This window comes from Puma concolor, chromosome E4, assembly GCF_028749965.1.
Source record: "Puma concolor isolate L17-30 chromosome E4, mPumCon1.1.hap2, whole genome shotgun sequence".
In the NCBI taxonomy this organism is placed as follows: domain Eukaryota; kingdom Metazoa; phylum Chordata; class Mammalia; order Carnivora; family Felidae; genus Puma; species Puma concolor.
The window spans coordinates 16,042,986-16,067,803 of NC_141683.1; the positions used below are offsets into that span (position 1 = coordinate 16,042,986).

A 24,818-nucleotide genomic window follows, 5' to 3' on the forward strand; every position below is an offset into this window, starting at 1 on the left:
GACTTCAGCCAGGTCACGATCTCGCGGTCCGTGAGTTCGAGCCCCGCGTCGGGCTCTGGGCTGATGGCTCAGAGCCTGGAGCCTGTTTCCGATTCTGTGTCTCCCTCTCTCTCTGCCCCTCCCCCGTTCATGCTCTGTCTCTCTCTGTCCCAAAAATAAATAAACGTTGAAAAAAAAAAAAAAAAGCCCATGGTATTCAAAACAGTATAGTATTGGCATAAAAACAGACATATCAATGGAACAGAATAGAAAGCCCAGAAATAAAATACATACATATATATATATATGTATATATCAATTAATTTACAACAAAGGAGCCCAAGCAATGGGAAAAGGACAGTCTTTTCAATAAATGGTATTGGGAGAACTGGACAGCCACATGCAAAAGAATGAAGCTGGACCACCGTCTTATATCATTCACAAAAATTAACTCCATGCAATCAACACTTGTATGTAAGACCATAAAACTCTTAGAACAAATGATAAGCTTCATGCATAGATCTTGGTGATGATATTTTTGGATCTGACACTGAAAGCAAAGGCAATAAAAGCAAAAATCAACAAGTGGAACTACATCAAACTAAAAAGCTCTACACAGAAAGAAAAATCAACAAATTGAAAATGCAGCCAACTGAATGGGAGAACGTACTTGCAAATCATATGTCTGATAAGGAGCTAATATCTAAATTGTATAGAGAACTCATACTTCTCCACAGCAAAATGAGTAGAGAAAAGCAATCCAATTAAAAAATGGACAGAAGATCTGTGTTGACATTTTTTAAAAAAAGACATGCAGATGGCCAACAGGTATATGAAAATATGCTCAACATCATTAATCATGGGGAAATGCGAATCAAAACCACAATGAGACACCACTTCACGTCTGTTAAAATGGCTATTATCAATAAGACAAGAAATAACAAGTGTTGGTAAGGAAGTGAAGAAAAAGGAACCCTTGTACACTGTAGGCGGGAATGTAAATTGATGCAGCCATTACTGAAAACAGTATGGAGGTTCCTCAAAAAATTAGAAATATAATTAAAATATCACCCAGTAATCCCACTTCTGGGTATTTTTCCAAGGAAAATGAAAACGCTAACTCAAAAAGATAGATGCACCCCCATGTTCATTGCAGTATTATTTACAATAGCCAAGATATGGAAACAAATTAAGTGTCTATGATGGATGAATGTATAGAGAAAATGTGAGGTATATATAAATACACACACACACGCACACACACACAATGGAACATTATAAAATAATGAAATCTTGTCACTTGCAACAACGTGGATGGACCTTAAGAGGGTTATGCTAAGTGAAATAAGTCATACAGAGGAAGACAAATACCATATGATCTCACTTATATGTTGAATTTAAAAATAAAATAAGCTTATAGATACAGACACACACACACACACACACACACACATGCATATACACACAGGAATGATAGTCAGCCATGTAAAGAGGAATTCCTGCCCTTTGAGACAATATGGATAGACCTTGAGAAAATTATGCTAGGTGAAATAAATCATACAAAGAAGACAAATACTATATATTTTCACTTATATGTGGAATAAAAAAGCCTAACTCAGAGAACTAGAGAGCAGAATCATGGTGACCAGGGGATTGAGGCCAGAGATGGGGGGAGGAATAGGGAGATGTCAGTCAAAGAGTATACACTTCCAGCTATAAGATGAGTAAGTTCTGGTGATCTAAGTTATAGCATGGTAAGCAGAGTTAACAGTACTGTATTATGTACGTGAAAGTCATTAAGAGAGTAAATCTTGAACTTTATCACCACACACACAAAAAGGAAATTATGTAAAGAGTATGGAGATGTTAACTAACCTTATTGTGATCCTTTTGCAATGCACATGGGTATCTAATCATCACAATGTACATCTTAATCTTACATGTGTTATATGTTAGTGCTTCACTAGAGTTGAAAAAAAATACCCAGAATCCGACTTTTTTTTTTTTTTTTTACTTATGACAGCCTCCACTTACTTGATTACCACAATAACCTCTTAAGTGAGATTTATGCTTATGCTCTTGTTCACTATAATCTGTATTCAACCCAGCAGCCAGGGTGATATTCATGAAATCCATATGATCATGCAACAATTCTGTGGAAAATCCTCTGGAGTCTTGCTGTGTAGGATCTTGGATGAAAACCCCAAATCCGTGCAAAGACCTACAAGGCTCATGTGATCCGGTCCCTCATTAAATCTCTGATGTCATCTCTTACTTCTGTTTCACGTATTTGCTCTGCTTCAGCCACACTGGCCTCCTTGCTATATCTGTTACAGGCATTTTCCTCCTTCCAAGCCTTTGCTCTGTTTGTTGTCTCTCTTAGAATGGCCCTCCCCGTAGAATCCCAAATTGACTCTCACCCCTTCCAAGTCTTTAAAAGCTCAGTATGTCACTTTCCTGCCAAAGCCTCCACTGATTCTTGCCTTTTAACATTACCCGGCACTCCTGATTCTTCTTGCTCTATTCTATGTTCATTATAGCACTTTGCAATTATACACCACTAATATCCTTAAACCCTGTTAGACATTTAGTTTAAAACCATGTTGTCTCCTAAAATGCAGTATTTTTTTTCACCCAAAAAACCCACACCTTACATAATCTGGGGGCACACCCTAACTATGAATGTAAGACTTGACAAGGTTTGGTATTTCAATCCCAGTTCATCAGTCATACTGGGCCTCTTAAGTAACATGACCTCCCAAACATACTTACTTCTTCATCCTGGTCTCCCCCAGTCCCCAACTAACATAAAAATGCAAGTTTCCCAATCCATGGAGGAGGATATTTTGTGACAATAGAATCAAGATATAGACGGTAACCCTGGAACCAATTGCCACAACAGGCTACTAGGCATCTGAGGCAGATTAATATTCCTGGTGAGTTTAGGAGTTAGGCGATCAAGGCCACTTTCAAAGTATGAAGGCTGTAGCATGAAAGGGAATGGTTCATTCTGTAATAAGGAGATTCTGTAATGTGGTGATACCATGATGATGTAGTCTGACCTCATCGGCCTGAGGATGGTAACTAAGGATTAACTTAAGTAAGTACGAATTAACTAAGGATTTTTAGCTGTGCAAGTCTGTTCCAACAAACACAGACAAGCAAGTATAGGGCCGCATTTGAATGGTATGAGTTCCTCACCAGCTACAAACTGGGTAGCCCAATCTCGACCTCAACAAGCTAGGATGTAAGTAAAAACTTCCCCTCCACAGAGTTCAGTTGTCTAAGAACATTGTAGCATCCAGTCTTATTTGCAGCTGGGTCAAGACAGTCTAGTATGGACAGCAATGATGCTCATGCAAAATATTCCAAAGTCTCTTGGAATTGACCACATGGAGTACAATTTTGGGAGGGGCCTGTTCTTTCAGAAAAGTTAGAGGTACTCTCGTGTTCAAATACCACATATTTCTCCTATTTGAACTGACAGACCCATCAGGGATTCCTGCTTCACTCTAGGTGCAGTGCCCTCCTTGATTTTGCTCTTGAAACTGGACTTAGAGTCACATCCCTAGCTTCTCCTTCCTTGGGAATCAAGGAATTCAAACAGGCAGTAGAGAGGCTGCATGGCCACCAAGTTCTTGGCAATCAGAAGGAGAAGGTGAAGAGGACAGGGGGATGGTTGGTCATGTGTCCTTTGCATCAAATTTTCCTATAGTAAATAGTAGTTTACACTCTTTGTGGCATATGAGACCACCATTCTCATGATTTTTAACTTAGTAAGTTTCATAGAATATTAATCCAAATGGAGGTACCCCAGTTCTGTCTGACTTGTGCACATGTGGGACAGCATTCCTGTCATCTCTTAGCAGTTCCTGGCAATACTGTACTAGGTCACCACGGGCTCCAAAATGTCCTTGTAACATATCTTCTGACGACATTGTTTGGGGGTGCCCACCTCAACTGGTACCACTGAGTATCAGTGGGATAAAATTGTAATGAAAACAAGGCTTAATTGAAAACATTGTGAGTCTCTTCTTGATGGCCACTCTTTTGGTCTAGAGTAAGTATATTTAGTGTAAAATTATTTTTTTGCCTTTTTTTTTCTGATACCCTACATGTTTAACCAATTAACTGTACATTGCATGAAAACCAAAGTGTTCTTTTCTAGTTTATTTTTGCTATCAATGCAATGCAAAATCTATTTCCCTAAATTAGGTTGTACTTCATTAATCTTTTAAATGTGAAATTGTAATGGTTCAAGGTTAATGAGATCTTGAAATATGTGTTACTTAAATTATGACTAACTTATTTCAAAAATATCCCAGAAAATAATTACTTCTAGTAGTATAAAAGTATGAATGATGTTTATCAACCTGGTAAAGTTGACTGAAATTTGGTTAGACTCATCGACAAAATATTATTTTTTTAAAGGTTTATATATTTATTTTTGAGAGAGAGGGCGCATATGAATATGCAAGTGGGGGAGGGGCAGAGAGAGACAGGGAGACAGAGAATCCAAGCTGACAGCACAGAGCCCAGATGCAGGATTCAATCTCCTGAACCGTGAGATCTTGACCTCAGCCAAAGTCAAGAGTCGGATGCTTAACAGACTAAGCCCCCCAGGTGTCCCTCCACAAAATAATTACTGAGTACCTTTATAAGAGAAGTGCTCAGGGTATTTCAGAATTGAATTAGTAAAATACAGATTGGCTTATTCTAATGCAAAGGGAAATGACATACATTAGAAAGGTAGACAGAAAGTACTAGAGAAATTCAAGCGAGGGAGAGATCATTACTAGCTAGGGTACTATCCCATTCCCTCCATCAGTGGTCATACCTCACTCAACTATATCTAGATCATCTCATTCTTAGTTCTTTATTCATTGATTCAAACATATATTCAAAACCTACAGTGTGCTAGACATTGTGCTAGATACTGAGAATGCAAAATCAATCCTTCCCTCACAACATTCAGTCTAATGATTAGGAAGTCACATAAGCAAATCACTGTGACAGTGTTATAATGCTATGCAAAGGTATGTGTAAATACTGTGGGAGACAAAGGAGAGGGTAATAGCTCCACCTTGTGCCAGGGGTCACAGTAGGATGTGTTAGGAGCATCTTAAGGAAAAGAAACAGGAAACCAATTTGACAATAAATTTCATATATAAATAAAAAATAAATTAATTAATTAATTAAAAAAAAAAAAAAGAAACAGACTTTTGCACTTAGCCTGGACAACTTGAAGGTCAAATAACAGGCAGGCAGGTGGACAAGAGAAGAAAAGAATTCTGCAAAAGGAATTACAAGCACAAAGTCATTGTTACGAGTTATGTATTTGCATTTCAAAAGCAACTCCTGTTGTCTTCAAATATGCTTTAAAAATAATTTAAATGTCTCATTTATTTTTCAACAGAACCATTGAACTAACTCTAAACGCAGAAAACGATTTACCTGGTCATAGACATTCAAGAAGACAGTCAAATTGTTAAAATGAAAAAGTTAAACCGAGAGTTTGACTGACACTTGTCTGTTTAAAAATAACCGTAGTATATTTAAAGGATAAAACAGCCTATATTTATTGCTATTGATTTTTAGGACTATTGATTTTTATTTTAAGCTTTACTTTAACAGTTCTAAGAAGTAGGAATGTAGAGGAGTTGTAAGATCACCTGAATAAAAAATATGATGGTAAATAAATTCTTTTTCTCTCCACCTTCTAGATTTAGCAGTGTTTACGCCCCACCAGTTTCTACTTAGTGCCTGCACGCATGTGGGATGCACAAACAGTTCCCTGGTCATACTGTCCACGGCACAGCTGCCACCAGAACATGTGGATTCCCCACTTCTGACTGTCCTGGATTCTAGAACAATATACGTCCAGTAAGTAGAAATGTTTTTGTTGCACACTGGTTTATGCAAGAATCCCAGTGAGCTCAATCAAGGGAAGGGTTTGTGACATAAAATTAATTTTATTGTGATGAAATGCATAGAAGTGATTACTTCAGTGGTTCTGGGAACCTTTGATTATCACTTGCCAACTTAATTTCCATTTTGTCTTTATGCAATCAGGCTGAGCTACATACGGACACAGATTCTGTGGAAACTTCGATAAGGGGAAACTGACCACTTACAAGACTGCCTTGGGCTTTCCATATGGGTGGTGTTATCAGTGATGAGTTGGAATTAGAAAGTCTAAATATATATTTTCTTTTTGAGTGTAAACTAGGACCTTCTTGTTCCCTGAAACTTGCAGTCAGAAAGGAATTTTCACATACAGGCATGTTCAGATTATTTTTGATATCGAGTGATTCTTACCCATTTCCTGATCTGAGGTGCAAGGCAACTTGTGGTACTGAATCAAAACTTAACAAATCTGTCTTGCCGCCAGTTAATACTTGTTTACATCCATTTCTGTTGGTCTCAGTTTTCCCACCTGTAAAAGAAGAGTTTGGGCTGAATAAATTATGATACTCATTCAAGCTGAAAAAACATTATGCTTCATACCCATGGTTCCAAGTCTGAACTGGCCTATTGGCTGTCAGTGCTGCCCTAAACTGAGCCCGCATTACTTACGCCAAAAGATTTCCCACTACTCTAAGTATTTCTCAGTTTCTCAATTTCTGTCTGTTTTATGATTTGCCCTGCTCATTGTCACCGACACGTTGTAAGTCCTATCTGGACTACCCTCTACTTTTTCTTTTTGCCTACCAAATCCGATCCATCAAGGATAGTCTTCTGTATCTAGGTATATTCTCACCTCATTCAAGAAGTTTTATTTGACTACTTCATCACTTCAGTCCTCAGCTTCTCTGTACTCTGTAGTTGTATGTTAATCTATGTTAGATTGCTCATTTTTGTGGCAATTGTCTTTTTGCAAAGCGACAATTATGTTATCTCTCACTCTCCCATTTCTCATAGGTTCTCAAATGTTCTACTTTTCCCGTCTTGTTCTATGGCTTAAGTTCAAAATTAAATACTCGTGCACACATTTACTATATTATTAGCTAATTAAAATTATAAGTAACTAGAAAGCAGGCACTGTGTCATATTTTCTTTATACCATTCAGAATAGACGTTTAATAATTACTTGGGTTTTTTTTTTTAACTTTTTTTTAAAGCTTTCAGTGTGTGTGTGTGTGTGTGTGTGTTTGAGTGGCATAAATCCAAGTTCATATGAGTCCTTTAAAAATCTTGCACATTTCAGGTTTGACTTGAATGAATGATGGATAGTCATGCTATATTTTTCCATTCCCAGGTGGAAACAACCAAGAAATGTAAATGGAATTCTGGAGCGCTATATATTATATATTTCAAATCACACGCATAATTTTACAATTTGGGATGTCATCTATAACAGCACAGAACTTTTTCAGGATCACCTGCTTCAATACCTGTCCCCTGGTAATAAATATCTCATCAAGCTGGGGGTAAGTTCACTTTACTTCTGTCACTTTCTCTCCCTTTCCTTGCTGCTTCTCTTTCCTTTGTCCCATCTACTCTCTCTCCCTCGCTTAAAAAACAAAACAAACAAAAAAAAAAAAAACAAAAAAACACACAAAAAACCCAAAACCAAAAACTCACGTATTGCTATTGAGACAGAAAACTCCTTTCACATTGTAAATGTGAATATGATCTAATGCCTACATATTTATTTTATATTGTACAAAATGATAGCATAACAATCTGAGTCAGTAGATTTTTTCTAAATCTAATTTGGAATTATCAGAAATTATTTCAGTTTTGTTATTTCTAGAATGTCATAATTGATAGGACTTTTTCTACAATGCCTGAATTAATAAGGTTATTTCCCCATGGATCTTGTATTCATTCGGAAAACAATGTACAGTATGAAAACTTAGGTCTTATATTTTAAAAATGAAGGTTTAAATGACCCTCAAATATTCTGGATTGTTATTATGTTCTGGTTTACATTACATTTCTTTCTTGAAAGAACAGTCACTTAATAAAACCCTAGAATCAACATACTTTAGAGGTCTTTAGACAGACAATAGCATTTTTTAATGCAAAATAGCACTTTTATACAAAGGTCTTTTAAAAGACCTTGATATTACTGTGGAATTTATACTCAGTACTTCCTTTTGTTTTTTGATGAAATATAATCTTTTTTAAGTTTAATAGCACCTCTGAAAATAACTGAATATAAACATGAGATTGTCCCTATTTGTTTTAAACACACTCTTCATTTTATAGCAATACCTATATAAGGATATTTGCTTTGATAAATGCCATAGAAAATATTCTGCTCTTGATTATGAATAAATTTACATTTATGTAGACACTGTGTATGCATTCATTTTACTTAACATGCTCTTGAATGCTCTAAATATTATACCACGAGAAAATAAACTACATTCAACTATTGCTAACTGTCTGACCTGACACCACAAAACAAGGGCAATCACACAATGTTAAAAATCCTGTTCAGAACTGACTCCATGTGCCTAGGTGTTCAGCACACAGATTGGCTTACAAAACAGCATCTTTGATTACTTACTTGTATTACACAATATGTAAGAAATATATTAACTTGATTTTCAAAAACTGATACAGAAATCCACACTATTTTCAAAACAGTGGTATTATCAAAATCCAGAAAATACTCTATTGCTTAGAAGCAACCAAAATTAAGTAAAAATTGTTGTATTTTTAGTTTTTATCAGGAGACAAAGGTCATGAAACAAAGTTATACTCCCAAGGCGAGTTTTAGGATATGCTGTGCCGTCAGTAGAAATCCACCTCAATATCCTATTTTGTATACATCTATATCTTTAAAAATAAATACCCCTAGATCGGAAGTCTGCTCTCCTGAGTTTCAATTCAGACTTTACTAACAACTATGTAACCCAAGGCAAATTCACTTAACCGCCCTGATTTTTGCATTCTTTCAGCCTAAAATTGGGACTTTGAACTAAATGATTTTTAATGTCTCTTTGAGCCCTAAAATTCTATGACACTAAATCATTCTATGATTCCAAACAGTATTCTATGGAGTCAAATGAAATCTGTCAGCCACTGAGTAATGTTGATGCAGGATGCCATAAAGATGTGGAAGTCTTTGCCCTAACTCTTGTTAAGGAAATAAATTTGCTCACGCCATTTTTGATTTTTTTATATCATTGTATTTATTAGTGCAGAAAATACACTAATATATTTTTCAGGAAGTACTCAACTAAAAAGTTTTTTTTTTGTTAACTCTATAACCAGTAAATTAAATGAACCAGAACATTTTAGGTTCGTCTTGGTTAATTGAAGGATTATTATATGTTTCACAGTTTCCACATAATAACTGGCTTTCAAGGTCATTAGATTAGTAGATGGAGATTAGGTTCTAAGCCAAGTGGAGTTGCCTTTATAGTCGGTCTTAGCATATTGAAAGTTTCTGAAAAATAAAACATACAGATGGCCAAGCCTTTAAGAAATAGAGGAAGATACACGAGGATTCAAACCGCTGTGATTTACTCTAGACTCAGAGAAGGTGGGTTACTTCAAGTGGCTTCATGTAATATTTCCTTTTAACTAGATTATAAACTCCTGGAGGGTAGAGACAGTATCTTTCAAAATTCTATCTGTGGAGTCAAGCCCAGTGCCTGGTAGAAATTGGAAGCTCAACCAACGATTCCTGAATGAACGAACACTAAGTCTATTTATTTCATAAAGAATCTGAGACTTCTGGTATGAGTTAGACGGTTTGCTGTACAATGTGGGAGTCGAGGACTGTGTGGTTCCAAGCATATGTTTTTCCTGCTGGAAGAAACAGCATGACATGTCACTACATTCAACAAATGGTATTGTGGAGTGTGGTAGCTCCATATAAAGATAATAAGCCAAAAATTAAATAAAGAAGCTAGTACCACAGACAAGTTTCAGTATATGTGTGGTCTGATAATTTTCATATTACTGCTAGACATTTACCTCTTGATGAATGCTAAGTGTATTTCCTGAAAAGATTCTTGGACATGATGAACTTAATTTTTCAAAAGATCGTTTATAGATAGCATGGCCTTGTTGTATTTCTTCGCACTTTAAAGTATGTTGCATTCTTAATATCCTCAGAGCCTGCTTATCTGAAAACAAACTATTGATAAGGAGAATGCTAGCTTTGGATTTTCCTGACAGCCCTCATTTCAAAATATTTGATATACATTGATTAGTTACTTATGTCCTTGCCCCAAAATTGAATCCCCTATTTGGTCAGAGGTTACTGGTTGTTTCAGAGTGGTAGTATCACTTTGTAATTTAACAAAAATGGCTGCAACTGATAAAAGCTATGGGAGATGAGTTGAAGCTCCTTATTGTAATGGCTCAGAGGCTTTCAAAGACCTTGCCATTTCATAAAGGCATCTTGAGTCAATCCCACCCTTTTGTTTAGTTTTTCCAAACCAGAATTTTAATCAGCATTCAACTGCACTGCCTGCAGTGGCCCCTGGTGCTGGCAGGTCAGACAAGATACTGATTGATTCAGTTTCATTTAGATAATATCTGTTAGATGTGACCAATAGGAAACAACTTTAAGAGCATTTATTTCCTTGTTGAAGGAACTGCTCACTTAGCACCTCTAAATGTATGCAAAAAGTACATGGAAGAAACAAAATAAAATATTGTGCAGGTAATTTTGTTACTTCAGCAGCCTCTTTATAAATTCTGTTTTATTTGCAAGAAAAATTCTCTCATAAACTACTTGGATTCCTCCAAGGCCTCTTTGCCAAAATATGAATTTATGGGTCTCAGATGACACAGCCCAAAGAACAATCCTTCCAAACCACAGCATGGCTTTATTTATCCCAAAAGGCATCCTAAAATTCTCAAAGCAAAGTAAATTTCAATTCACATTTTGTTTTTAAATATACATATAATTATATATCATTTAGTACACTATTTCTTTGAGGAGAGTTAGCTGGGGACAATTCTTAGGACATAAATAAGAAAAAAATAATAGTGACAAATAGACGATTAGAATTAAATCCCAGTGTGTTATAAGGTTAATAATAAGATGCTCCAACATTTTTTCCCCACCTAGGAAAAAATCTAGGAACTGCAGGTGGGCAGATTTAGCTCTCTCTGAGGACGGGAAAGACTGTTCTTTCCATCTATTTCCTTTGATAATTCAGCTGTTCCACTTGGCCTCTTTTCCTGCTATGTTTTCTAGTGGACTTTTAGCATGTTTGAAATGTTTTATTTTCATTTTTCTATTTTAATGTTCAGATAGTTTTTTCTTGGGCTAACAATGACATGTCCTAGAGCTTGAGTCAGTGTTTGGCCACAAGCTTAATTGATTCCTCTTTATTTGCAAAGATTGTGTTCTCAGGAGGAGTATGGTTTATCTCTTACATATATATGCACATGCTGTAACTAAGAATTAGAGGAAACCCACAGAGGTTAATTAGGTCCCAATCTTAATGCAATTTTATGTCCAAGCCACAGTTTAACCCATCAAAAACTTGCTTACGCTGATGAGAAATTATCCTGGAGATATGGGCCACTGTTACATTCTTCCAAGAGAAAGTGAGATTGATCTCACTTATTATATACACTTATATAATGCCATTTATTATATATACTCCTAATAAAGAATTTGCAACTATTTGCAACAACTTGGCAAAAAGTATACTTCAACTAAGAAAATGTCTTTAAAAATAAGTCAACTCTCTCTTATTTTTAGGAGAAAGAAGGTCAACTGTGTTAAGTATCAAAAGGTTGTTCCCTTAATATCAAAGTGAAAAGCAGGGACCAGGCCTAAAGGAATAAAAAGGTGTTTTAATTTTTTATATTAACAATAACTACCTTCCTTGAAAATGGACTAAATATCTGCTTTTTACATCATCCTGTGATTTTACTTCATTGTCCTTATAGGTTTTTGGTAAATTGTAGTGTTTTTTGAACTATTTTTTTTTTCTTTTTGAAACACTTTAAAATTTTATCGTGTAAATTACAAGTGTAACCTAAAAATATGCGGAACAAAGCTTAAATGTAGTTTTTTCAAATATATGTGTTATATCAAGATATAATTCCTCACACTCTAGCAAATATATTCTGGAAACACCCTGTTTGTATGTCTCCCTTTCCTGGAGAAATGCTTATCCAATAAGTTAGGCAGCAAAGCTAATTTCCTAATACACTTAAACATTTATTTTGGAATTACTTGCAGTAATTTCTGGGTATCTTTAACATACATGTTTTCACTGATGACATTAGTAATACCTTATTAGGGAGCAGGACGATTCTGTGATCACTTTAAGTGTCCTGGCCGTGTAATCAGCCCATTTCCTCTAGCACTTGAGTAAATGATTTGACCCTTTTCACCATCAAACAGTCATTCAACAGCTGCTTTGTTGTTGAGATATGAGAAATACTATATTGTTCATTTTCACATTGGGTTATACTTTAAACATATTGGTCACATGATAACAAATAAAAGACAATTATATTTGCCACAGATCTTTTCTTTTCCTACAAATCACTTGTTTTATCCTAAAGTAGTTTCAGTCTCTAGTACTGTTCTCAGGTAGTGTGCACACACACATGCGTGCACTTAATTCATTCTAGAAAACCCTGGGTAAGGCTGATTTCATCAAGGCTATTCACCCAGGCAATATATGCCCTACCTCTAGGCTCTAACATAGGAATTACTTACAATTCATACATGCATACATTCTGGGTTATTTTCTAATTATTGGAGATGGCTGTCTCATGTCCTAAAAGGCAAACTAATTAAATGTCAAACCTCAGCATTGAAACAAATATATTTAGTGGAGGGAGGGGGGGGAGATAAAACTATTTTTAAAAATCCTGAACTCTTATAATGAATTATCTTTTTTTCAATGCTCACTTAAACTTTTGGGACCCAGAATGAAATGTGTGTGTGTGTGTGTGTGTGTGTGTGTGTGTGTGTGTGTGTGTGTGCGTTTGTGTTTGCATCTCTCCTCAGGCTTGCACGGGAGGTGGGTGCACAGTGAGTGAGGCCAGGGAGGCCCTGACTGATGAGTGTACACCCGAAGGTGTTCCGACCCCCACAGCGCACTCCTATTCACCTTACTCCTTTAACATCTCCTGGACTGAGCCTGAATATCCAAATGGTAAGTGAACTCTTTTAGCCTCAAGTTAAAAAGATGATTAGCAAAGGTAAATTAATATTCTAAATGGCAGCTTATATGTGGTGCTTAATTTTTAATGATCATTTTAGCACATAAAATACCTGAGATAGTATCATTGTCTGTAGTTGGGAGACTGTAGTTTTTAGGCGAACACACAATTTTGGTGGCTCAAAAGTGCTCCCTTTTGATAGTTCTTGTGTACTGCATCTTATTGTTTAATACATTCCAGAAAAGGTTGAAAGAACAGATGAGGATTCCCAAAGTGCTGTTGTGACAGTGACATTATATTTGCAATGACTCTCTGGTTTTGACAGTCTGTTCGTTCTTGAACAGGGAGAGAGGTGAAAGCCTGTGCACATAACGTATTTCAAAATGCCTTTGATTTCACAAGTTCATCTTAAAAGAGACGACTTGGAATCTGTATTTTTAACATATTATATGTAAATATGTCAACATGCAGCTTTTAAACAGTGTCTATATTAAATACATATATATATATTAGGGACACCTGGGTGGCTCAGTCAGTTAAGCATCTGACTTTGCCTCAGGTCATGATCTCACGGTTTGTGCATTTGAGCCCCGTATCTCTGTACTAACAGCTCAGACCCTGGAGCCTGCTTCAGATTCTGTCTCTCTGTCTCTCTGTCTCTCTCTCTTTCTGCCTCTACCACACTTGAACTCTTGTCTCTCTCTTTCAAGAATAAATAAACATTAAATTTTTTTTAAATATACGTATTTTACACTTATTGAGCTTCATATAGATTGTGTAGATTTCTAAGTGATATACACATCTTTGCATAGTTTAGAGAATTAAGTCAGCCAGGTAAAGTTGTCTAAAATAAAATCTTATTATAATGATTTTGTAATAACTTGGAGGTAGAAATTGCTTTCTTCATTTATTGTAAATATCTTTAAGTTTCACACAACACAGTGTCATTGTTCCATACTGATAGAAATTTATTAACATCAAGTCTTGCTCCCTTTAAAACACATATCAAGGCTTTAAATATCATAGAAATTGTTTTAGGTAGCTAGTTACTGAATACTGAGATGGCCTCTTTTAGCATAGCCAAAGAGAATGGAAGAAAAAAATGATAATTTTATTAGTTTGTCTTTTGTTTACTATGATATTAATTATTCTAGTCATCTCATTTTAATTAAACTTTTGGCAAATGCATTAGATATATTTGAGGTAATGGAGAGAGCTCAAATAATTAGAGTAAGTGATTATCTCTGCTTCTCAAGTGATTCCTATACTGTTACAAATTTTCTAATAAAAAAATAAATGGATCTCTATTTGATACTTACATTAAACAGTCAAAAAAATCTTGCCATCCTTCGTGCTCCACAAATGAATCCAGTCCATGCAATGCAAATTTGAGTGATTTATTCCAATTGGATTGCTGTTAAATGCCATCACGTGATTTGCATCATAAAATACAGTACTTTCAGTCATAACGACTGGTCATTGCAACTCTGGAACAGCAGCTCTACTTGGGATCCTAGGTTGACTGGAGAAATACTTACCACATTCCAAAGAATATTTGTATATTATGTTTTGTGTATTTACAAGCAACTTTTAAATATATGCATTGAAACAAAAAGAACTGGAAAAACTTTGGATATTTGCATAAACACTTTCATATTCTAAAGTGTTGCATTTAATCACATTAGAATTTTCAAAATTTTGATTGTGGGCAATGGTTAGACAGTTAAAAAGTAATAGTGTTCATTAAAAAAAAAAAAAAAAACTTTCATTACTTCTGTCTTCACTTTCCCCAAATTTCCCAGTGTTTGATTTCTACTGCCCATTGTCTGGAGAGGGATAATGTGATTCTTGGAAAACTCCTTGTTCCTCTATTTGTTTTTAAAGCCCCCATAATACCCCCTGAAAACCTGAAGAATAAAATCCAAATTCTTTAGTCTGGCATTCAGGTCACTCCCCACTTGTGGCTCAATCTGCATTTATAGAGCCTTGTAACACACTTTTCTTTCTAGAATACTCATGGCTTACTGTAAGCTTGCAAGACGTGGGTGTGCAGTCAAATTGTCCTAGAGGCAAATATGATCTCTAATGTGTAGTAGTGTATTACTTTAGGAAATGTACTAAATTCTATGAACCCCAGATCTCTTGATTATAAAATTGGAGTTGATCAACGCCTGTTTTCTTTTATCTTTACTTGTGGAAATCTAACCCATTCCTCAGGATTAAACGTGGGCCTCTTATTTCATAAAATTGTTCCACTCTTCCTTGAGTCAAAGTTAAGCTTGCCCTCTTCTCTTGATCACATATCCTGTTTCTAGGCTTTCATAATGGTACATACTTCATTCGTTCTAGGTTCAGATTTATTTGGGTACTTGTCCAACATGACCATCCATGATAAGGACCACAAATCATTCATTTCTCTTTACCTTCACGGAGCCTAACAGTGCATTATAGTTTCTGTTGGCACCTAATTATATTTAGTTTATTCAGTCATTTCTTGTGAAAAATTCCACTTGATCAGGAGCATGTATACTGTAGTTCTGGCTCTCTAATGATACCAACAGAAAGAATGGTAGTTGCAGGCCAATTCCTGAAATATCTTTGTTTGGGAGGTATTTGTTCCTGAACTGTATTTGTTTAGCTGTGTGGGGTCTGATGCTAGGTTTTTCTTTTAGCAATTTGGATTTTTGCATTTGAATGAAGAACTTTTAATTTCCTTTTCCTTGGTATACACAGGTCAAATTTAATGGAACTAGACCCATATTGCAATATGTGCTACATTAGGGTTGCTTCCTAAGTTCTGAGTATGCTGCAGAATGAAATAGGTTTCATCCTTATGTTACTAAAGAAACCCTTTCAAATTATTTTATTTATTTATTTTTTGTTTATTTATTTATTTTGAGAGGGAGAGAAAGAGAATGCTGGAGGGGCAGAGAGAAGAAGAGAGAGAATCCCAAGCAGACTCCACACTGTCAGCACAGAGCCTGATGCGGGGCTCGAAGTCATAAACTGTGAGATCATGACCTGGGCTGAAACCAAGAGTTGGCTGCTTAACCAACTGAGCCACTCAGGCACCCCCCAAATGATTTTAAATAGTGTTTCTGAACCTTAACTGATCATTAGAATCATCTTAGGGGCACTGGTTGAGGAAGTAGATTGCAGTGCTCCACCAGAGTGCTTGAATAATCAGAATATCCCATAGGCTATGTTATCATCAAACATCCTGGAGTCCTCCAACTGGAGGACTTTATATTCATCATATCCAAGTTGATTTCTCCACATGTTCTCTGCCCTTCTACTTTCCCTTTCTCCTGTGTTCCTCCTCTCACTGATTAGCACAACCCAGTCATGCCAGCCAGCAACCTGGATGGCTTGACTTCACCCCATGCCCACTCCTGACTTCTTTTGCCACATGACCCCCAACTGCACTCCTCTAATGAAGGTCACTGCTATTTCTAACCCAGATAACTTCAAGAGCCTCCTCATACCCTGCAAAAATCTGAATTTGTTTTTTCAAAGTATATTTTTTGATGACCTCCTAGGTACCATCGTACCAAGATGAATCTGCCCAATCCTTTATCTTAAGGATATTATAGTTTCTTGGGGCAACAAATAATCACAAGGTAGAGATGTGAACAAGGTGCCGAATGAATGGAGAAGAAGCTCCCTGAGGAGCCCTATGGGATGTGAGAGTGGCATCTCTCTGGGTCTTCCAGAGATGTATGTATATGCATTTAGATGATCATGTTGTGTCATGGAGGCTGCTTGCATGGATTTGCACACTCTGGGGGCGCCTGGGTGACTCAGTTGGTTAAGCGTCCAACTCTTGATCTCAGCTCAAGTCATAATCTCACAGTTTGTGAGCTTGAGCCCCACATTGGGCTCTGCAATGACAGCACAGAGCCTGCTTGGTATTCTGTCCCTCCCTTTAGTTCCTCTTCCCCCACTTGCTTGCTCTCTCTGACTCTCTCTCTCTCTCTCTCTCTCAATAAATGGATGAACTTAAAAAAAATCTTGACTCTGGTAGTCAACTGTTATACATAAATAATTATTTCATAGGACTTATTAACATGAAGAAAAGTTGTGGAGAAACAGTAACCCCACTTTCAGTAGTAACTATAATATTTCCAAATATATGCCTATATGTGACAAAATATGAGAGGTGTGAAAGGCTCTGATAGAAATGTCTAGTTCTTGCTTGGTAGACTTCAGCCACCATGGGTTAGGAAACAGGCTCTCTGCTTTTTATAAATGATTCTGATTTAACAGTCACTTTTTACTCATCACAGTCTTGTGATAATCCTTACCCAGTGGCTAAGAGAATGGCCTCTTGCTCTTCTGGTTTCCATTCTCTTCTTTGTCTCCCACTCTGCTCCTGCTTAACAGCTTGTACTGGAAGCTTTCTCTTTGCTTCAGGATGTGCTACACATGCTCTGAGCATTTTTCCTATTCTGGAACATTTTGTTCTGTGCTGTACTGGGAGTTCTAAGGATAGTGCCTGACTCATAATAGATGCTCAATTAAAATTTTGCTGATTAGCACTACCAAAAGAAGAAATAAATGCACAGAAGATAACAAGTGCTGGCAAAGATGTTGAGAAATTAGAACCCTTGGGCACTGTTGGTGGAAATGTAAAATGGCACAGCTATTATGGGAAGCAGTATGTAAAATTCCTCAAAAAATTAAAAATAGAATTACTATGTGATCCAACAATCCTACTTCTGAGTATTTATCCAAAAAAATTGAAAACAGGATCCTGAAGAAACATTTGCACACTCACAGTCATGGTAGCGTCATTCACCTTAGCCAAGAGATGGAAGAAACCCAAATGTCCACAGACAGATGAATGGATAAACAAAATGTGGTGTGTGTATATATACAATGGAATACCACTGCCCTTAAAAGAGGAAATTACCACCTTTGGGATGCAGCAAAGGCAATCATAAGAGGAAAGTATATACAATCCAGGCCTTCCTAAAGAAGGAAGAAAGATCTCAGATACACAACCTAACCTTACACCTTAAGGAGCTGGAAGAAGAACAGCAAATAAAACCCAAAAACAGCAGAAGACAGGAAGTAATAAAGATTAGAGCAGAAATTAATGCTATAGAAACAAAACAAACAAACAAACAAAAAACAGAACAGATCAATGAAACCAGAAGCTGATTCTTTGAAAGAATTAACAAAATTGATAAACCACTAGCCAGTTTGATCAAAAAGAAAAAGGAAAGGACTCAAATAAATAAAATCAAGAATGAAAGAGGAGAGATCACAACCAACACAGCAGAAATACAAACAATAGTAAGAGAATATTATGAGCAATTATATGCCAATAAAATGGGCAATCTGGAAGAAATGGACAAATTCCTAGAAACATATCCACTACCAAAACTGAAACAGGAAGAAATAGAAAATTTGAACACAATCATAACCAGTAAGGAAATCGAATTAGTAATAAAAAATCTGCCAAAATCAAGAGTCCAGGGCCAGATGGCTTTCCAGGGGAATTCTACCAAACATTTAAGGAAGAGTAAAGCACCTATTCTCTTGAAACTGTTCCAAAAAATAGAAATGGAAGGAAAACTTCCAAATACCTTCTATGAAGCCAGTATTACCTTGATTCCAAAAGCAGAGACCCCACTAAAAAGGAGAACTATAGACCAATTTCCCTGATGAACATGAATGCAAAAATCCTCAACAAGATATTAGCGAACTGGCTCCAACAAATACATTAAAAAAATTATTCACCACAACCAAGTGGGATTTATACCTGGGATGCAGGGCTGGTTCAATATCCACAAAACAATTAACATGATTCATCACATCAATAAAAGAAAGGACAAGAACCATATGATCCTCTCAATAGATGCAGAGAAAGCATTTGACAAAATACAGCATCTTTTCTTGATAAAAAGCCCTCAAGAAAGTAGGGATAGAAGGAGCATACCTCAAGATCATAAAAGCCATATATGAATGACACAACACTAACATCATCCTCAATGGGGAAAAACTGAGAGCTTTCCCCCTAAGGTCAGGAGCAAGACAGGGATGTCCACTCTCACCACTGTTATTCAACATAGTATTGGAAGTCTTAGCCTCTGCAATCAGATAACACAAAGAAATAAAAGGCATCCAAATCGGCCAGGAGGAGGTCAAACTTTCACTCTTCGCAGATGACATGATACTCTATATGGGAAACCCTAAAGATTCCACCAAAAAACTGCTAGAATTGATTCATGAATTCAGCAAAGTTGCAGGATATAAAATCAATGCGCAGAAATCGGTTGCATTCCTATACACCAACAATGAAGTGACAGAAAGAGAAATCAGGAATCAATCCCATTTACAGTTGCACAAAACCATAAAGTACCTAGGAATAAACCTAACCAAAGAAGTGAAAAATCTATACACTGAAAGCTGAAGAAAGCTTATGAAAGAAATTAAAGAAGACACAAAAAAATGGAAAAAGATTCCATGCTCCTGGATAAGAAGAACATGCATTGTTAAAATGTCTATACTACCCAAAGCAATCTACATATTCAATGCAATCCCTATCAAAATAACACCAGCATTCTTCACAGAGCTAGAACAAATAATCCTAAAATGTGTATGGAACCAGAAAAGACCCTGAAGAGCCAAAACGATCTTGAAAAAGAAAACCAAAGCAGGAGGCATCACAATCCCAGACTCCAAGCTATACTACAAAGCTGTAATCATCAAGACAGTATGGTACTGGCACAAGAACAGACACTCAGATCAATGGAAAAGAATAGAGAACCCAGAAATGGACCCACAAATGTATGGCCATCTAATCTTTGACAAAGCAGGAAAGAATATCCAATGGAATAAAGACAGTGTCTTCAGCAAGTGGTGCTGGGAAAACTGGACAGCGACATGGAGAAGAATGAACCTGGACCACTTTCTTACACCATACACAAAAAGAAACTCAAAATAGATGAAAGACCTCAATGTAAGACAGGAAGCCATCAAAATCCTCGAGGAGAAAGCAGGCAAAACCCTCTTTGATCTTGCCTGCAGCAGCTTCTTACTCAACACGACTCCAGAGGCAAGGGAAACAAAAGTAAAAATGAACTACTGGGACTTCATCAAAATAAAAACCCTCTGCACAGTGAAGGAAACAATCAGCAAAACTAAAAGGCAACTGACAGAATGGGAGAAGATATTTGCAAATGACATATCAGATAAAGGGTCAGTATCCAAAATTTATAAAGAACTTACCAAACTCAACACCCAAAACACAAATAATCCAGTGAAGAAATGGGCAAAAGACATGAATAGACACTTCTCCAAAGAAGACATCCAGATGGCCAACTGACACATGAAAAAATGCTCAACATCCCCCATAATCAGGGAAATACAAATCAAAACCACAATGAGATACCACCTTACACCTGTCAGAATGGCTAACATTAACAACTCAGGCAACAACAGATGTTGGCAAGGATGTGGAGAAAGAGGATCTCTTTTGCATTGTCGGTGACAATGCAAGCTGGTGCAGCCACTCTGGAAAACAGTATGGAGGTTCCTCAAAAAACTAAAAATAGAACTACCCTACCGCCCAGCAATTGCACTACTAGGCATTTATCCAAGGGATACAGGTGTGCTGTTTTGAAGGGACACATGCACCCCCATGTTTATAGCAGCACTATCAACAACAGCCAAAGTATGGAAAGAGCCCAAATGTCCATCGATGGATGAATGGATAAAGAAGAAGTGGTATATACATACAATGAGTATTACTCGGCAATCAAAAAGAATGAAATCTTGCCATTTGCAACTACGTGGATGGAACTGGAGGGTATTATGCTAAGTGAAATTAGTCAGAGAAAGACAAAAATCATATGATTTCACTCATATGTGGACTTTAAGAGACAAAACAGATGAATGTAAGGGAAGGGAACAAAAATAATATAAAAACAGGGAGGGGACAAAACAGAAGAGACTCATAAATATGGCAAACAAACTGAGGGTTACGGGAGGGGTTGTGGGAGGCGGGATGGGCTAAATGGGTAAGGGGCGCTAAGGAATCTACTCCTGAATCATTGTTGCACTATATGCTAACTAATTTGGATGTAAATGTAAAAAAATAAAAAATAAAACAAGTTATAATTAAAAAAAGAGGAAATTACCACATACTACAAGATGGATGAACCTTGAGGACATTATGCTAACTAAAAGAAACCAGTCACAGAAAGACAAATACTGCATGATTCCACATATATATGGAATCTAGAGTCATTAAACACACAGAGTCAGAAAGTAGAATGTGGTTACCAGGAGCGGAGCTCAGGAGGGGGAATGGAGACTTGCTATTGAATGAATATCGTTTCAATTTTGCAAGATGAAAAAGTTCTAGAGATCTGTTATACAACAATGTGCATTTAGTTAACAATCTGAACCATACATTTAAAAATAGTTAAGATGGAAAATTTTAAGTTCTGTGTTTTTTTTACCATAATTACAAAAATATGATGTAGAGAGGATATAATAAAATGCAGTAAACTTTTAAACCAGAGAAAGATTAAGGACTGTGTTAACTTAAAACAAACACAAATTTCAATTAATAATCACATAAAGATATATGTATAAAATATACATTTGTTAAACCAGAGTGAGATCATACTATCTGTCCTATCGTGCATCTTGCTTTCCTCACTTAACAACATGGCGGAGACATCTTTCCGTGGCAGTTAAGCATAGCCCAACTTCATTGTTTCGAAAGGCAGTATAGAATCCCACTGAATAAAACCACAGCTTATGTGCCCCATCTTTTAGCGGTGGGTATTTAAGATTTTGCTGTTGTAAAAAATGCTACTTGCCATTAATTGCCTTAGTCTGCCAAGTAGTCCTTACACACTGGGTCTTTATCACTTGATTCACACCTAAGACTTTGCTTTCCTTCAAACAAGTACTACCGAATTCTAGTCCCATACCTGCAAAAATGGTGGTGTGACAACTCCAGTCCTGTTTCTCTAATCAGAACACTTGGCATCCACGTTCCCTCTGGCAAAATTGTTCTTGGGGCACCTGGGTGGCTCAGTTGGTTAAGCGTCCAACTCTCGATTTCGGTTCAGGTCGTGATCTCACAGTCCATGAGTTTGAGCCCCAAGTCAGGTCAGGCTCTGCACTGATGGTGTGGAGCCCAGTCAGGCTCTGCACTGATGGTGTGGAGAGAGAGGATTCTCTCTCTCACCCTCTCTCTCTGACCCTTTAGAACGCTCTCTCTCTTTCTCTCTCAAAATAAATAAGCTTAAAAAAACAAACAAACATGTTCTTTGCAGGTTGCAAATTCAGGCAGGATTTTAAAACCTGAATTAGAGCTACTTTTAGGTGGATAAGAACCCTTTCATCTGTAGCTCCCTGACTCTTCCTTTGTCAGACCATCAGCCATCACTGAGAAGTAGAATGAAGGATTACTGTCTAATAAATTTGGGACCTGTGTTGTGCAGATTACAATGGCATAATTAGAATTATGCTTTTGAGAGCTTCCAAATTCTCGTGAGCCATATTCCCTTTCAGAAGCTTAGGCCTCAGAATCTGTAAATATGTTTTTTTCCTCGCACTTGAAATCCACCTTGCTAAAATCAGCATACATACCTGACTACACCAAACTTATTCCTCATTATTTAGCATAATGTTTAGTGACATTTGAAAATAATTAGAATATATGATTTTATTAAGAAAATAGTAACTAGAAATATAGAATATGAAATTGTTCTCATTTATTTTTTAATGCTCAGGCTCCAGGCTCTGAGGTGACAGCACAGAGCCTGATGTGGGGCTCAAATTCGCAAACTGTGAGATCATGACCCAAGGTGAAGTTGAACACTTAACCAACTGAGCCATCCAGGCGCCCCTGCTTTATTATTAATATTTATAATTTCTTATAACTATCCACTATCTTGGACTTATGTAAATTTACTAAAACAGTTTCCCTGTTAGATTGTGACCCACATAAGGGCAGGGATATCCCTTGTTCTCTGTGTGTTTTGTTCCAGGTTCTAATTCCCCCGGTTGGCAGGGTGCCAGTCATGGGTAGGTGGGTATTAAATACCTGGGAAAGGAATGAATATTTACTGATGATAGGGACAATGATAACATGGCAATTGTATGGACATGAGAAGTATATGCATGCGCAATCATATAATATGTGCAGATGCACATTTATAACATGTTTTTACAATTATGTAATAAAGGTGAACTATTTCAAAGGCAGCAGAAAGGCATCTCCCTCTTGGTCTGTGGAAGACACAAAGACCCAGTCACTTGGCATAAGATTTTCTCAGCCTGGTGATTTGTCAAGATTGTAAAGAGAGATAGCACGTGAAGCCGGAATCTGCTGTGCATGCCTCAGTGGGAAAGGGGTAGATTGTTACTTCCCTCAGAGTTGAGTAATGTCAAGATGGGCATAGGAAAGAGAGCCGGGTATGCACCGGACTGGGTCTTGGGGACTTCTTGAGAAAAGGAACCTTTGAAAACATTTTCCTAATTCAGCCTTTTATATGGGGCTGGCTTTTTGAGATTTTATATACAGTATATGTGAAGGCATATCTGTATCAGTAAGTGTCAACAGGAACAGAAACAATTTAGGGAGTTAATGATCTTTGCAGATGTATAAGTAGTGCCATGAAGACAATAGAACATTGTTGGGAGAACGTTTAGTTCAGTTTGTAAGCATATGTATGACGTCAGAAATGGGTAGAAGAGAAAAAGTTAGCTGTAGAACTTTTATACAGGATATAGGATATAGATACTTTTATCCTATATCCTATAGGATATCCTATATCCTATAGGATATCCTATATCCTATATCCTATGGGATACAGATACTATATCCTATGTTGTCCTTCACATTGAGAGATGATAAGAAAGATGGGGCACCTGGGTGGCTCAGTTGGTTAAGTGCCTGACTTCGGCTCAGGTCATGATCTCACAGTTCGTGGGTTTGAGCCCCATGATGCGCTCTGTGCTGACAGCTCAGAGCTGGAGCCTGCTTCCTATTCTGTGTCTCCCTCTCTCTCTCGGCCCCTCCCCCACTCATGCTCTGTCTCACTCTCTCTCTCTAAAATAATTAAACATTAAAAAAATTTTAAGAGATAAGAAAGAAACTTTTATAATATATGTGTGTGAAGGTGTATGTGCAAATACTGATTCACCTATACAAAGAAAGAAGTATTTGATTTCCCAGCAATGCTAACAGTCATGGTAGTAGTAATAGCTACCACTTATAACTGTCTGTCAGGTACTTTAATCCTCACAACTAGTCCATGAAATGGGTATTGCTATTCTACCATTCAGATGTGGAAACCCAGACTTATAAGCAATAATCACTCAAGACAACGGGTTAAGTAGGAATGTAATACAACGCAAGGTGTGAATGACTCAAGTTCATGATTTTGTTCACTGTACTCTCCTGCCTCTGCTTTTTGCAAAACAAGCTCATAATTCAATATTCTATCAAGCCATGTGGGAAAAAAAGTTTTTAGATACTTTTACTTGTTTGATGCCTTATTCTCAGTGCCAAATCTCAAAATTCTTAAGATCTCTGTTCTGATTTTTCTCTGGTTTTAAAGAAATAACTATTTTTTAAAACTTCTTCTTTTGAAATAACTTTATTTTTAAACAGCCAAAATGTGATTCTATTTTCTTTCCTGGAAATGCTCCGTTTTAATAGGAGAAATGGATTATAGAATTCAGTGAATCACTTAGGAAAACTG

At 36.8% G+C, this 24,818-nt stretch overlaps 1 protein-coding gene across 3 annotated transcripts in view; it reads left to right on the forward strand.

Annotated features, from left to right (window-relative positions):
* Positions 1 to 24,818, forward strand: part of USH2A (usherin) — a 734,839-nt gene that overhangs the window by 374,315 nt on the left and 335,706 nt on the right. For all 3 annotated transcript variants that reach the window (XM_025927811.2, XM_086694483.1, XM_086694484.1), the window contains exons 33-35: positions 5,703 to 5,862; positions 7,238 to 7,409; positions 12,929 to 13,076. In XM_025927811.2, coding sequence (XP_025783596.2) covers positions 5,703 to 5,862; positions 7,238 to 7,409; positions 12,929 to 13,076 — 480 coding nt within the window. The remainder of the gene's footprint in view (positions 1 to 5,702; positions 5,863 to 7,237; positions 7,410 to 12,928; positions 13,077 to 24,818) is intronic.